The sequence below is a fragment of the Salvelinus fontinalis genome, unplaced genomic scaffold (genome assembly GCF_029448725.1).
Source record: "Salvelinus fontinalis isolate EN_2023a unplaced genomic scaffold, ASM2944872v1 scaffold_0231, whole genome shotgun sequence".
In the NCBI taxonomy this organism is placed as follows: Eukaryota; Metazoa; Chordata; class Actinopteri; order Salmoniformes; family Salmonidae; genus Salvelinus; species Salvelinus fontinalis.
In genome coordinates, this window is record NW_026600440.1 from 127,158 (window position 1) to 144,018 (window position 16,861).

At 44.7% G+C, this 16,861-nt stretch overlaps 1 protein-coding gene across 6 annotated transcripts in view; it reads right to left on the reverse strand.

Annotated features, from left to right (window-relative positions):
• Positions 1-6,815: 6,815 nt before the first annotated feature.
• LOC129844790 (histone deacetylase 4-like) overlaps positions 6,816-16,861 on the reverse strand; it is a 65,683-nt gene continuing 55,637 nt past the window's right edge. For 5 of the 6 annotated variants that reach the window (XM_055912918.1, XM_055912917.1, XM_055912916.1 and 2 more), the window contains 8 exons: positions 16,687-16,830; positions 16,428-16,547; positions 16,237-16,334; positions 15,714-15,832; positions 13,913-14,046; positions 12,100-12,184; positions 10,520-10,652; positions 6,816-10,433 (listed from right to left, as the gene is read on the reverse strand). In XM_055912918.1, the coding sequence (XP_055768893.1) occupies positions 10,391-10,433; positions 10,520-10,652; positions 12,100-12,184; positions 13,913-14,046; positions 15,714-15,832; positions 16,237-16,334; positions 16,428-16,547; positions 16,687-16,830 (876 nt within the window). In that variant the 3' untranslated portion in view covers positions 6,816-10,390. The remainder of the gene's footprint in view (positions 10,434-10,519; positions 10,653-12,099; positions 12,185-13,912; positions 14,047-15,713; positions 15,833-16,236; positions 16,335-16,427; positions 16,548-16,686; positions 16,831-16,861) is intronic. The other variant, XM_055912915.1, reaches the window with a different exon arrangement.

Genomic DNA, 16,861 nt, shown 5'->3' on the forward strand with positions numbered 1-16,861 from the left:
CGCTGGAACACTCATCCTGCTGGGTGCGCTGGAACACTCATCCTGCTGGGTGCGCTGGAACACTCATCCTGCTGGGTGCGCTGGAACACTCATCCTGCTGGAACACTCATCCTGCTGGTTTTAGGTGGGCTGGTATTTTTTCTGCAGGCATTTTGGTGGACGCCCCGGGCGGGCGGCGAATCCAGTTCCTCTTGCTGAGTGGTCAGCCTCTTGCTATGGAATGTGCTTTACAACGCCCAGGACAAAAGGAGCAGAGATGTACTGTTCAGGAGAACCCTGTGACCTCAGAGAGAGGTCTTTTTAAAGGTCTGCAACTGTCACGTAAAGCTAGAGTTAGCCAGGTACTACACACACACAATCATATACTGTACGCATGCACACACATGCACAAGAACGCACACACACATGCATACCACATGCACACAATCACATTATACGTGCGCACACACACACACAGAGAGGAATGTGTGGGAATCCCCCTTTGGCCACCTCCACAACCTGCATCTGTAGTTGGTGAGGGGCCAAGAACCCACCAGACCCAGGAGGATGACTGCTGCAGCTGAAACCTTAGTAACAGTCAAATGAGTCTCGTTGAAGGATTTCACATAGCCACTGTTCTGTAACATAACTGTTGGAGAGTACGTGTGTGTGTGTGAGAACACGTTGTGTGTATGTGTGCGTACGTATGTGAGTGTGTGTGTGCATACGGCCGGTGGGTGTGTGTGGGTGCAGGCGTGGGTTCTGTGTGATACTGACTCACAGTGCGGTCTGTGGAGAGAACACTGCTACAGGCAGAGGAGGAATCACCCTGAAATGGAACTGACAGTTTCATAGGGCTGGTAATAATAATAATAATGTATTACTTTAATTGCAGCATAAATACTGATGTTATATGAAAAATATATCCCTTTATTTGGATATCAGTAGTTACACTGTCACTACTACTACAACTACTACTACTACTACTACTACTACTACTACTACTACTGTTACTGCTGCAAACACTAACTACCATGTAATAGATGGATAATGGAAGGACACATTGAAAGATACATTACAAAACAATACTAAGTACAAGGACACAATTTAAATGTATATTAATTCCACGTGTACTTTATACAACATATCTTAAGTTGGTATAGGATATTAGAATAGGATCTAAAGTAAGTGAGTAGTATTTGCTCTGTCATACCATATAAAGACCATGGGATGTATCTCTGCCTTGGGGAGCTGACCCTGAACAGCCTATTCAATCGCTTTTTGAAATGCATGCTTCTATGTATGAATGTGTGTATATGTATCTGTGAACATGCAGTGTGTGTGTGTGTGTGTGTGTGTGTGTGTGTGTGTGTGTTCTCAGGGAGAAAGAACACATGGGGTGTGTAGGCGTATACTGGCAAAGAACCGCTCTCTTGACTCCTGGGTAAAAAAAAGCAGGAAATATTGGAGGTACTGCCTTTTGCTGTCTATAAGCACAATCAACATGATCAACTTGATCAAAATGAAATTGAAAATGAAACGTGGACAGAATTGTAACACTGCAAACCCTCAACAGCTGTGATGTGAAGTATCATATGCTGTACACGACAACAATGCAATTTAGTTCAGGTCTGAGCATTTCATAAACACGATGTCGATGTTGAGGATGTCAATGTTTTCGATCAAAAAGGTTGAGCCACAAAGATTTCCGATCGTCTTCAGTTGTTTGAACTGCTGTATTTGAGGAGAATTGTGTTGGACTCTCATATGAGTCTCTCTCCATCAGTAGTCTCAAGGCAGCACATACAGTGTGGAGCAAAATGATTCATCTTTTCAAGACAATATCTTTGTCAGACAACAGCCTTGACGGGCAGACATCAATTGTACACAAAGAGATATGACTCCCGAAGCCATAGCAACGAAGGAGAAGTGTGAATGCACAAGGAGCAAGGAGTGTGTGTGTGTGTGTGTGTATCCTAGAGTGTGCGGCTCTCCTTTTTTTCATGGATGAATAGATACAACACAAAGCAAGACAGACATATCTTTCATGTGAACACACACAAATCAGTGCCCCCCTCAAGCCCCGCTCCTGTTGACGAGCACATGTTCTGAGCAGAGAAACATTGTCATTGGATCAACAGGCATTATCAGAATTCGACTGACAACAAGTGACCATTTTTGCCCAATCACAATGTTGTGTTTGACAGAGCCGGGGCAAATTTTCGGTTGCCAAGCAACGCTGCTAAAATGCTAAGAAGAAGACGCCCTCATTTTCTGAAGCACCTGGTGAGGGGGCTGTGATCTTCATGGAGGGCTCCGGGCTAAGTCATGCCAGGGGTTGGTGTGACTGGCTCTTAACAGCATCAAGATGTGCCCTGGGTTGTCATACAGCTGAAGTCACAAAGTATGTTTTGGAAGTTAAACAATGATACATTCAAAAAGTTGTTGAAAGAGTACTTTTTTTGCAGTGACTAGTGGTGTTACACAATATGAGTGATCGACAATGAGTCATTTGAATAATATGTCTTGTTAGACATTGATCTGCATGAGTGATTCTAGCCCGCTATCCTGCCTACACCTGTGCATGTGTCGAACTTTGCCTGATCCTACAACATTCAATGTTCAGCCTTAAAGCTCACTCATTTTAAGAGAAGAAGGAGAAGTGTCTTCAGTGGACAGAGGAGGAGGAGGAGGGATGGAGAACATGGGGCCACTCTCTCTCAGACACACACAGGCACACACACACAGGCCGACACACACACACACACACACACACACACACACACACACACACACACACACACACACACACACACGTGGGTTGTCGGAACAGAACACAAAAGCCCAGACGTGTTCCAAATTCACAAGTGTAGAAGGGAGAGAGGGAGATGAGACCATCTAAGCCTGTGGATCAACACAACTATGAATAAATACAACCCACACCAACTACAACCCACACCAAATACAACCCACACCAAATATAACCCACACCAAATACAACCCACACCAAATACAATCCACACCAAATACAACCCACACCAAATACAACCCACACCAAAATACAACCCACACCAAATACAACGGGGCCTACTGCTGTCCACACACACACAAACCATTCCGGATCTTCTAAGCATTTCTAAAATAGATGACAGAATCTTGTCCAAGGACCAGTTTGAGATTAACTTCAGTGACAGAGAGAAAAAACATCAATTCTGCATTTAGGCCATGCAGTAAACATTTACTTTTCCAGCTCTTTTGTTTTACTCCATCTCTATCTAGCTAGCGGTTGCTAGAATTGTATGGCAACGTACAGCAGGGAGGCTTGCTGAACAGCTCGGGAGAACCTTGGCTACCCACGCACACATACACACACTTTCTGGCCAAGAGAAGAACTCGTGCTGAGTTGTTGCCAGGGTAACGGATGAAGAACAGGCGTTCGGGTAGTGATGCTCTTGATCTGGAGGAGTTTCAGGAGGGCTCTTATTGGCCTCTCCACCGACAGCCACAATCCCCTGCTGCTACTGAGTGGCCCCGTCACATGAAGTTAGAGAGGGGTCAGAGGGCAAATGCAACCTCCACCTCCTCCATGCAGTGGGAGAGCGAGAGAGAGAGAGAGAGGAATCACAGGGAGAGAGGGAGAAAGAGAAAACAATGTGACAAAGAAGGAAAGGAACGAGAGAGAGAGTCCTTCCTCCAGGTAACTCTCCTCTCAGGACCAGTAGTGCAGTTTCTCCTGTCTCTGTCTACCACGTTCCAACAGGTGTCACGTTTCACCCAGTCAGGTAGCTGGCTTGGGTTTCCCATGACGTTTGCGGGAATGCTCGGAGCCATACCGGGACACACTGGGATCAATGGGATTCCCCACATTCCTGGCATAGCCCCTGTGAGAGAGAGCAAACATTCTTGTCTTAACCTCTTCTACTCTCATCCAACATGTCGACCTTATTGGAGAAGCAAGGGGGTCCTATTGTCGCAGTTTAGAACGGGTACTTCTCTATTCTGAAATCCCAAGACAGACGGGGTACATCAGACATGCTGCCTCTATCATCACTAGGTCTCCTACTGATGGTCAATCATCTCAATCACAAATATGTCAATTCTCATTCTCTTAAAGGATTTAAACTTATATATTTCCACTCAAATTCTAGGTTACAGACGGCTAATTTCATAACTCACGATGACGTACCACCTAGCCAGTTGGCTAGCTAGGCACTTAGGATAAAACACAGTACAGCTGTTTGATCTTAATTTGATCACTTTTGTTGCTGAGAATTTCCCTGCGCTGCAGGAAATGCAAACTTGTCGTGTATTCAAGGTTTAAAAAGGCTTCTAAAGTTTGTCATGTCCACTTTAAAGTTGCCCTAACAAAAAAGGTATCAACCCCTTCATAAAATGTCCATTAATTTTAATACACATAATAATTCACATTTCCAGTTGCTGCAGGATTATTTTCCCGCTGTAGTAAACGGTGTCAAATTAAGATCCTACATCTGTAGGTATATTTCTCTATAACTTCAGCATCACATATTTCCCTGATACCCTTACTTGTTAATACACGTCAAGTGAATGTATAAACACTTTTATGCACTTAAGGACATCTTTGCTCACCTGAAATCAGTGTGGTTAAGGTTAGGTTAAAATAACATTTTAATAAGAGAAATTGAAAAAATGGGCAGGGTTTATGACTGTGTGGCTCTGGTAATTAGTGACGACCCCTAAAACCTCTTAGCTGGCCTAACGGTGCCTGACAAGGCAGTACTCAGTAATAACCACAAAACCATCTCATATACTAAAATACTAGTCTGCTTTACAGTACCATGTGAATGAGCCACATGTCAAAAGTTATTACCCCAAAATAACAATAAAAGGGGGTGTCTATTTATTATGTCTAATATTACTATTACAATCACACAATCTCAATCTAGCATCAGATCATCTCGTCCAAATAACCAGTGACGTAAAACTTAAGCCCCGGAGGAACGATTTCTGCTTTAAAAAGGGACAGACCACCGCATTTGGGGCCCAGCAGACTTCCTGCAATTCTACACATTTTACCATAGGGCAGAGAGAAGAATATGCTGTGTAGAATTGCAGGAAATTAGCTTTGAAAATCTCTTCGTATCTTTTCGCTCTTCGTAATAATAATTTTTGGGGGCCCCTTACAGGCCGGGGGCCCGGGGCTTGTGCCCGGTTGGTAATCTGGCCATGCCCATAGTGTAAAGACAGATATATGTACTACTCATGTTTATGTAAGTTGCCAACAAGATGAATCACCAGATAACACCGATCCTATCCCCAATCGAAAGCTTATGTTAGTTTGATTGCCATATTCTGGTTGCCACTACAGCACCTGTTAATCTCTCTGCTAAGGCCAGCCTATTACCATTGCTTACAGCATCACTTAGGAAACAGCCATGAGCCTGAGTGTGTATGACTAATAAAACATTTCTTTGATTCCTATTGAACGCTTCCATCTGTGTTCCACTGCTGAGGATCTTAAAGAAAAAAGGCACTTTTCCTACTAGCTAACAAATACTTAGAGGGAAAATGCACTTGATACGATTGTGATGTGTTGTCGTCTCACCTAGCTATTTTAAAGATTGACGCACTCACTGGAAGTCGCTCTGGATAAGAGCCTCTGCTAAATGACTCAAATGTAAATGTGTTGTGCCAGAGTAGGTGAGAGAAGATACATAATATACACTTGAAGTTAGCACTGCATTTCCCTCCAGGCTCACACACACATTACACAATATAATTATCATGGGCTCTCCTAGTTGTTATGAACAGGCTGAGTAGGGTAGTAGATTGAAATGCACGGGCAAGGATGTGTGGGCGTCCCTCTTCTCGCTCTCTGAATGTAATTATGCATCACACTGATTTAGAAGCATCCAGCCTGCTGCTAACCGACAGTACATGCTAAATTATTATAGAGCATTGTCCTCCATCTTCAAGCATTACCTTTGCACTTGTAGGCCTTTTAGGTGTTCAGTATCTACCAGAGCTGTCCTCACATTTCCCTTACATATTAGTCATTAACTAGCCTGGTTAAAGCCTGGTTAGCATGCTTAGGATTACGTTTAATCAGGATAGTAACTCACCATTTCACAGTACAGTGTTGAGAACTGAACACCAGTAATGTTAGTGTTTCACATTAGGAGAAAGAGACTAGAGACTAAATAAAGAGATTATTTACAACTAGATTTGATTATTTTCTCCTGACATTGTGATAACTGGTTGTAGTTCCTATGGCGATGCTGTTGAAATACACCTGGTAATGTATGGCTTTGATGCATTTTGTGATGAATAACCGAGTTGAAGCCGAACAGATATCTGGGCGGCTAACAAACTAACGGTCTCATATTGTTCTCTTCCTCAGATGTGTTTCTCCAACACAGACATCTTATTTTACGTCTCCGCTGACATCTAGTGAAACTCCAGGGGAAGTTACTCTACAATGTGTCACGCTGCTGTTAGGACCACCCTGCAGGTACACGGTTCACCCAGCGAGTTGCAAACAGAGAGACTCTCTCGGGTCTCTAATCATTTCAGTGGTCGTACGGATCAAACGTCTCAGAGTAGGGGTGCTGATCTAGGATCTTCTGTCCAGTAATCTTATTCATTTCTTATCAAAAAGGCGAAACTGATCTTAGATCAGGACTCTCTACTCTGAGACGCTTTACGGATACTGGCCCAGATCTACACCAGTGCCTAGGACGGTTGTGGTTTCTGGACAGGGCCTTTGATACTCAAGAACATATTGACTTGACATAGGTCTGGTAACTATACATTTTTGGATTCATAAATATAGCATCACAATTAACACACAAGACAACTTCATTTTTCAGAAATATATTTTAGAGTTTATGTCTGAGACAAAATGTCAAAAGCATATAGGTCCCAACAAGATATCATTTGTAACAATGGAATGGAAAGAAAACAAAAATAACTTTTTCATTTACATATGTAAACCGAGAATAGCTCTTTTTAAACACAGTGGTTTTAAATACAACTGGCTTAAGTGGATAAGAGTCTGCAGAAAATTCCCTTCCCAATCAACCACATATGGAGTGTTTTAAAGGTCTGATGTTTTAGCCATTGTCTACTTTGTGTGTCTGTCCCCAACACCCTAGAAACACTCTTAGGGAGAGACAAGCAGTCTAGATGGGTGTAATGCCACGTTCATGTGGTATCGGAAGTTCCTATTTCCAACTGAGAAGTTTCACTTGAGCTACTCTCCAAGTGGGAAACTGTTGTTGCCCGAGTTGGCGAGTTGTGATGTTTCACCACTGACCAAAAAATAACAAATCAGTTTGACAACTAACGACCTCATCAATATGGAGAAGGTAGTTTGACCATATTGTCAATGTTAAGCAAGCTAGCTAACTTTATTATTAGAAACCTTGATAAGCTAGCTAAAATCCTATTGGTTGAAGAATTTTTCCGACTTCAAAAGCACTTAAACACAATCATGTTGGACTTAATTGTTCCACTTCCCCATGAGCATGTGAAGCCAGCATAAATACACTCGGAGATTAGCCTAGCTAATCAATATTCCTCTTACACAGTCAAGTCTATTGTCCATCATCTTGTTTAAGTGCTGGGTAATTTCCCTACAAAAACAGAGCATTTAATTTAAAAAAAATCTAATGTGGAATTCATTTTGACAAGTTAAGTCCTTTGTATCCTTAGTACACCAAAGAAGAAGAGACATTCACGCTGGGGTTTCTGGGATGGGATTTAGTCCTCCAGTTTTCTTCTACTGTGCAAATACAGTGTTACACAGACGTACAGCCAGACAGGCATGCGGACAGACAAACCATGCAGAGAATTAGAGGCCGTGAAAGAAAAAAAAAGAAATGTTAAAGAAATGTTCTTTAAAGGAACATTCCAAACCCTGGGGCTCTGAAACAATTCATAGGAACGGTGAGTCTGAGAGCAAACATAAAGCAAAGCAAAAATAAATACAATGTTTACTAAATCATGAAACATGATACTACCAAAATGAGTGTAAGAACATTATTGACAACTAAAAGGAGTTATTTACTAGGGATGAGAATAGTTTAACTACAATGAGACCAAGCCTACCCACTAATATCATGACTCCGGTTTCTTGACAACACAACTAATGTAGCTAGAATAGGAAGAAGTGATGTCACAACATTTTCTGAAGTCTGAGGTATGCTAATGTGCAGTAACCATGGCAGCACAGCAGTAACCATGCTATCATTCAACAACAGTGTGTTATCGTGTCAAATGTAACCTCGGTATGTCATTTTGGTTGGTCCCAATGAAGTAAAACGCGAAAGCTAAGTGTCTTTAAAATGCCCCATGCTTGTCTTTAGAGTCTAGCTAGCTACAGAGCAGCCAGGAACAATACAGTACAAAAACAAATCAGTGTGTTCCCCTTTTTGTGTTCAGAGTGATGTGTGGAAAAGATACCAAATACAGTGCTGCTCCAACCAGGGCCTGCTCCAACCAGGGCCTGCTCCAACCAGGGCCTGCTCCAACCAGGGCCTGCTCCAACCAGGGCAGTCAACCTCAACCCCCCACATAAGGTTTATAGAGTTATTTACTGGAGTGATACCATCTTTGCCATAGCTATTCTCTTTCACAACATCATAGCTCTCATGTATATAATATATTTCTAGGTTTTCCATGTAGAACTTCTCTGTAAACAGGATCATTCTGTAAGTAAATAGACAATTGCTGGAATCCTGGTATAAAGTAGAAAGGCTGTTCTCCATCCCAATGCATGATGAGGACACTAAGAGCAAGTGGCACATCAACTGTACAGAGTAACAACGCAAAATGACAAACACGCAAATATAAAAAGTATGTTCAAAATTAGAGATTTTCATACATGCCAAAAATAGAATTGTCACACACTTGAGATCACTGATTAAGAAAAAGTTGATGATGGTATAGTCAACTGACCAGCTTGATGTGGAAATGATAGTTTCAAAGATGGCAAATTAACACTTGGCTTTACAATATGTTCAATTCAATATACATGACAAGATGTTTATAGTAACTATTAACTAAGGTAGTTGCCAAACAATACATTGGAATTGAATAATGATTTAACAAAAGGTTGATATATACATGAAAGAGCCGTTACCTCCAGAACAGTGTGCTTGGTATCAAAAGCCTTGTTTGAGAAAGCCAGCAGCAACACTGTGTATGTCTGCTGTTACTAGTGGTACGAAAGAGCTGGATGCAAACACATGCTTTGGCTTTTTTTTGCTTCACTACTTCTTTTTGGATGACCTTCTAACCTTGCAACCGACAGGTCTTTCTGGTGAGACATGCTTTTCCCCCGTTAGCGATTCGTTATGTGATAAAGGGAAGCTACATAAGGCTAAATGCTAACCTTCAACAGTGCTTTACGAATCAACTGGAAGTTGAGCGTTTTAAATGTTTGCTTGCAACTACCTTTTTGAAGCATTTTTACAGAAAAATAGATCAATCCAAAAGTATAAGAACCCTTAAAAGAGGCTGTGAGAGACAAACGCGGTCTACATCACAATCCTGGTAAACATGCTGAAAGATCATTTTCCACCATCCCGTCCTCTTTCAAACAGGAACATGTATTTCTCTCTCTCCCCTGGTCAGGAACATCATTTAAGGCAATCTTCATTTCTGACACAATCCTGAAATCCATCAGAGCTTCACAAAGGCACTCTCTCATTGGTGGACCCTCCATCACAGAACTATCAGCTGCATCAATAAGGCAAAGATCCAATAGCCTCATCATCTAATAACGGCAAACGCCGCTTGCTCAACGGCCAACCACAGTCAAGTCTACTGTCCTCAGCCAATGACAGCCCGACAATTCTCCTAAGGGCTTTTTTGTCCGCCATCGCTCATCAGTAATCACCATCTCCATCAGTAGCATGTCCTCCATTTAGGGGGACAAAAGCAGGAGAGAAAATAAATGTCCAAGCTGTGTGTGACAGCTGGACTTGTCCTGTCCTCTGTCTCCATATTTGGCCACGGGGGAGCTCTGTAAAGCACCAGATCTTTCCCTTCAGGAGTAAGACTTCAATTTTCCGCCTCCACTCTGAGTACCCACGCCCTGCCTCGGTGCTAGGGTGTCTTCTGGGGGCGTCTTCTGGGGATGCCTCAGTCTGACTGGCAGTTACAAACGTCTCTTTAGAGTCACGGTGAGCTGACCACGCTGAGCTGCCTGGCTGCAGCGCTTTGTCACTTCCGTCCTTCATATCGTATCCCCATTGACTCTCTACTCTGAAGCCCATCCCTCTCCCTCATTGGCAGAGGATCTGCCAATCAAGGTGATAGGCACGGCGCGGAGGGACTAAATGAAAGGGTCAGTCGAGACTCTCCAGAAGGTAGTCTTCCGAGCTGCAGAGGCCGACAGTCACGGTGCGACGCCCTTATGCTTCCCCCCCTATAATGGTGCTTCCTCCTCCATGGGTTCCTCCTCCGACCTGCTAAGGGGAACAAGAGAAGAGAAAGGTGCGTCAGCAAAATGGGTGCATCTCAATAGAACTGGGTGGTAGTAGCTATGGTGACCTACCTCTGTTTGTTGGCCACGGAGAGAGAGGCCATGGCGCTGACGGTCTCAGCCTCCTCCGAGTCTCCTCTCTGAGCCTCCAGCACAGACAGGCCCAGCCTGGGGGATCCACGCTGCATGGAGCGCCAGTACTTACCTGGAGAAAGAGTGAGGGGAGCGAGAGGGAGGGAGCAAGAGAGAGGGTGGGAGGGAGCGAGAGAGGGAGGGAGGGAGCGAGAGAGGGAGGGAGCGAGAGGGAGGGAGGGAGCGAGAGGGAGTGAGACAGAGGGAGTGAGAGGGAGCAAGCGAGAGAGGGAGCAAGCGAGAGAGGGAGGGAGCGAGAGGGAGGGAGGGAGCGAGAGGGAGGGAGGGAGGGAGGGAGGGAGGGAGGGAGGGAGAGGGAGGGAGGGAGCGAGAGGGAGCGAGAGGGAGGGAGGGAGGGATGGAGCGAGAGGGAGGGAGGGATGGAGCGAGAGGGAGGGAGGGATGGAGCGAGAGGGAGGGAGGGAGGGAGCGAGAGGGAGGGAGGGAGGGAGCGAGAGGGCGGGAGGGAGAGAGAAAGGGGGAGGGAGCGAGAAAGGGGGAGGGAGCGAGAAAGGGGGAGGGAGCGAGAGAGAGGGCGGGAGGGAGAGAGAGGGAGCGAGAGAGAGGGAGCGAGAGAGAGGGAGCGAGAGAGAGGGAGCGAGAGAGAGGGAGGGAGCGAGAAAGGGGGAGGGAGCGAGAAAGGGGGAGGGAGCGAGAGAGAGGGAGGGAGCGAGAGAGAGAGAGAGGGGGAGTGAGAGAGAGAGGGGGAGCGAGAGAGAGAGGGGGAGCGAGAGAGAGAGGGGGAGCGAGAGAGAGAGGGGGAGCGAGAGAGAGAGGGGGAGAGAGAGGGAGGGAGCGAGAGAGAGGGAGGGTGCGAGAGAGAGGGAGGGTGCGAGAGAGAGGGAGGGTGCGAGAGAGAGAGAGGGTGCGAGAGAGAGAGAGGGTGCGAGCGAGAGAGAGGGAGGGAGCGAGAGGGAGGGAGCGAGAGAGAGGGAGGGAGCGAGAGAGGGAGGATAGAGAGAGAACAATGTTAAAGGACCAGTAAGTTAACTTCAGAAGCTAGCAGATTCATTACTTACCAGCAACAGCTGCAAATCCCAATAAAACTACATTACGCTTTGAAGTTCACATTCCTTAATTTGTCTAGCACTCTCATGTTTTGTTGGTCAGAGTGTAGTATTTATTTAGTTTCATAGCATAAACATTTCTCACACTTAATATAGCCCAGGCCCAGGAAGGGGCAGGCCTGCCTGGGCAAGCCCGGGGGGTTGCCAAACAACACTTGCCTCAGAAGAAAGAGAATGTCTGTAATAGCGCAGCAAAATTCAATGCTAGGTTTGGCCTGAACAGCTAGCGCGATAGCTAAAATTTGATTTCAGCTAATAGGGAGCAGTATCTAACAAAATAATTAAATTACCGCATTAACTAATCATAAACTATTTACAGTACATCTAAATAGAAATATGGGAACATTTGTGGACCAAAAAAAAGTAATTTTCTCAACCTTTAAGACAGGAATAAGTTGAGGGTGAACTTCCTGCCTCTTCAATCTCAGATAGGAACCTGTTCTTGGTACTCACTGTGTGTTTCTATGACCTTCTCTATGGAGGACACAGCATTCTGGTTGGGTCTCTGCTCCAGAAGTGCCTGAGGGAGAGGATCCAGCTGTGGACAACACATGCACACTGTCAAACTGTGCTATCTGATAACTCTGATAACTGGACAACACATGCACACTGTCAAACTGTGCTATCTGATAACTCTGATAACTGGACAACACATGCACACTGTCAAACTGTGCTATCTGATAACTCTGATAACTGGACAACACATGCACACTGTCAAACTGTGCTATCTGATAACTCTGATAACTGGACAACACATGCACACTGTCAAACTGTGCTATCTGATAACTGGACAACACATGCACACTGTCATACTGTGCTATCTGATAACTCTGATAACTGGACAACACATGCACACTGTCATACTGTGCTATCTGATAACTCTGATAACTGGACAACACATGCACACTGTCAAACTGTGCTATCTGAAAACTATGATAACTGGACAACACATGCACACTGTCATACTGTGCTATCTGATTACTCTGATAACTGGACAACACATACACACTGTCAAACTGTGCTATCTGATAACTCTGATAACTGGACAACACATGCACACTATCATACTGTGCTATCTGATAACTCTGATAACTGGACAACACATGCACACTGTCAAACTGTGCTATCTGATAACTCTGATAACTGGACAACACATGCACACTGTCAAACTGTGCTATCTGATAACTCTGATAACTGGACAACACATGCACACTGTCATACTGTGCTATCTGATAACTGGACAACACATGCACACTGTCAAACTGTGCTATCTGATAACTCTGATAACTGGACAACACATGCACACTGTCAAACTGTGCTATCTGATAACTGGACAACACATGCACACTGTCAAACTGTGCTATCTGATAACTCTGATAACTGGACAACACATGCACACTGTCATACTGTGCTATCTGATAACTGGACAACACATGCACACTGTCAAACTGTGCTATCTGATAACTCTGATAACTGGACAACACATGCACACTGTCAAACTGTGCTATCTGATAACTCTGATAACTGGACAACACATGCACACTGTCATACTGTGCTATCTGATAACTCTGATAACTGGACAACACATGCACACTGTCAAACTGTGCTATCTGATAACTCTGATAACTGGACAACACATGCACACTGTCATACTGTGCTATCTGATAACTCTGATAACTGGACAACACATGCACACTGTCAAACTGTGCTATCTGATAACTGGACAACACATGCACACTGTCAAACTGTGCTATCTGATAACTGGACAACACATGCACACTGTCAAACTGTGCTATCTGATAACTGGACAACACATGCACACTGTCAAACTGTGCTATCTGATAACTGGACAACACATGCACACTGTCAAACTGTGCTATCTGATAACTGGACAACACATGCACACTGTCAAACTGTGCTATCTGATAACTCTGATAACTGGACAACACATGCACACTGTCAAACTGTGCTATCTGATAACTGGACAACACATGCACACTGTCATACTGTGCTATCTGATAACTCTGATAACTGGACAACACATGCACACTGTCATACTGTGCTATCTGATAACTCTGATAACTGGACAACACATGCACACTGTCAAACTGTGCTATCTGATAACTCTGATAACTGGACAACACCATTCCACCTTCACCCATTCTCTCTCCATTTCAGTTCTTCACCAGACCACTATAAATGATCTAGTCTGATCATTACGCTTCCTGATTCCCCCCCCACCCTCCTTTCTCTCTCCTTCCCTCACCTGGTTGCCCAGCAGAGCAGAGACGCAGGCCTCAGAGGCGTCACAGATGGCCATGAGGTCGTGACCTCCCTCCAATGCCAGCACCACGCGACCCTCCGCCAGGGTCATCAGCTGACGCGTCAGGTACCCAAAACCTGCAGGGGAGGGCGTGTGTGAAGGGAGGGGCAGAGAGAGGGATCATCAATACAGTGCATTTGGAAAGTATTCAGACCCCTTGACTTTTTACACATTGTTACGTTACAGCCTTATTCTAAAATTGATTAAATAAATGTTTTTCCTCGTCAATCTACACACAATACCCCATAATGACAAAGCAAAAACAGTTTTTTTGAAATTTTGCAAATGTATTAATAAAAACTGAAATATCACATTTACATAAGTATTCAGACCCTTTACTCAGTACTTTGTTGAAGCATCTTTGGCAGTGATTACAGCATTAAGTCTTCTTGTGTATGACGCTACAATCTTGGCACAACTGTATTTGAAGAGTTTCTCCCATTTTTCTCTGCAGTTTCTCTCAAGCTCTGTCAGGTTGGATGGGGAGCGTTGCTGCACAACTATTTTCAGGTCTCTCCAGAGATGTTCGATCGGGTACAATTCCAGGCTCTGGCTGGTCCACTCTTGGCTGTGTGCTTAAGGTCATTGTCCTGTTGGAAGGTGAACCCTCGCCCCAGTCTGAGGTCCTGAGCACTCTGGAGCAGGTTTCATTAAGGATCTCTCTGTACTTTGCTCCGTTCATCTTTCCCTCGATCCTGACTAGTCTCCTAGTCCCTGCCGCTGAAAATCATCCCCACAGCATGATGCTGCCACCAGCATGCTTCACCGTAGGGATGGTGCCAGGTTTCCTCCAGAAGTGATGCTTGGCATTCAGGCCAAAGAGTTCAATCTTGGTTTCATCAGACCAGAGAATCTTGTTTCTTATGGTCAGAGTCTTTAGGTGCCGTTTGGCAAACTCCAAGAGGGCTGTCATGTGACTTTTACTGAGGAGTGGCTTCCGTCTGGCCACTCTACCATAAAGGCCTGATTGGTGGAGTGCTGCAGAGATGGTTGTCCTTCTGGAAAGTTCTCCCATCTCCACAGAGGAAACTCTGGAGCTCTGTCAGCGTGACCATCGGGTTCTTGGTCACCTCCCTGACCAAGGCCCTTCTCCCCCGATTGCTCAGTTTGGTCGGGCAGCCAGCTCTAGGAAGATTCTTGGGGGCTTGTTTTTTGCTCTGACATGCACTGTCAACTGTGGGACCTTATATAGACAGCTGTGTGCCTTTCCAAATCAAGTCCAATCAATTGAATTTACCACAGGTGGACTCCAACCAAGTTGTAGAAACATCTCAAGGATGATCAATGGAAACAGGATGCACCTGAGCAAAATGTTTTGTCTAATAGCAAAGGGTCTGAATACTTATGTAAATAAGGTATTTGTTAGTTTCTTTGTATACATTTGCAAAATGTTTTTAAAAATCTGTTTTCGCTTTGTCATTATGGGGTATTGTGTGTAGATTGACGAGGAATATTTTTAATTTAATCAATTTTAGATTAAGGCTGTAACGCAACAAAATGTGGAAAAAGTCAAGGGGTCTGAATACTTTCCGAATGCACTGTATACCACAGCAGCAAAGAATACAGCGCATGACATACACTAGTATGTGGACACCCCATTAAGTTAGTGGATTCCACAGGTGTCCACATACTTTTGTGTAAAAGTAGTGTATCATCTTCAGTCTGTCATGTTGTGTGTCTGGACCTCAGGCGTCAGCTGATAAAAGATCCAGACATCATCTCACCAGTGCTACTTTACACGTACATTTAGAGGTGAGGGTGTAACCGCCTAGCGGAGGAGGGTGACCCTCGACGGCGTCGAAGCCTGAGGACACCAGCACCACGTCAGGAGCAAACTCATTAGCTATGGGCATCACCACAGACCTAGGGAGAGGGAAAGAGAGTTGGTCAGTTTTGCAACTTTAGTGTATTTTTTGATATTTGGTATTTTATTAGAATAATTAGCTGCTGTGAAAGCAGCAGCTACTCTTCCTGGGGTCCACACAGAACATGAAACATAACATAATACAGAACATTAATAGCTCAAGGACTGAACTACACACAAACTATCTAAGGCAAAGTTGGGGAGAAGATGGTGCCGTTAGGTGTTGCTTTATCTGTTTTTTTAATATAGGTTTGCTGTTTATTTCAACAATATGAGATGGAACGGAGTTCCATGCAATAATGGCTCTATATAATACTGTACGCTTTCTTTAAATTGTTCTGGACCTGGGGACTGTGAAAAGACCCCTGGTGGCATGTCTGGTGGGGTAAGTGTTGTGTGTTACCTGAAGGCTGCCAGGTACTCTGCATCTCCCATAGGTGGCTCCAGCCCCCCGGTGAAGGCCATGTTAACGTTAAAGCCTACTCCTGGACCACTACCCACCTGACAGAGAACGGATGGGAGGAATAACCATGAGAACACACACACACACACACACACACACACACACGTTTCCATGAGATTTGTCACCATTACCTCGTCGGGTGCTCCGCTGCCAGGGAAGAAGTTTCCATCGTCGTATCGATGGAGAGACAGGTACAGCACGTTGGGGTCGTCGTAAAACGCCTGCTGGGTCCCGTTGCCATGGTGAACATCCTGATGGACAGCACACATGGCCAATCAGATGACCATTGTCCAATTTTTTCTTCTTCTTACATCCGATGGTAATTCTACAGTCATTTACAAAACCCACTTTCTCTTTAAAAGGTCAGGTGAAGGACCAGCACAAACTCACCCAGTCTACTATGAGGATCTTGCAGACGTTGAGTCTCTGTTGGAGCAGTCGGGCTGCGATGGCTACTGAGTTAAAGTAGCAGAAGCCCATGGGAGTGCTCGCTTCTGCATGGTGTCCAGGGGGTCGAACCACAGCAAAGCCGTTCTGGGAGCCAGACACAACAACTACATTACCC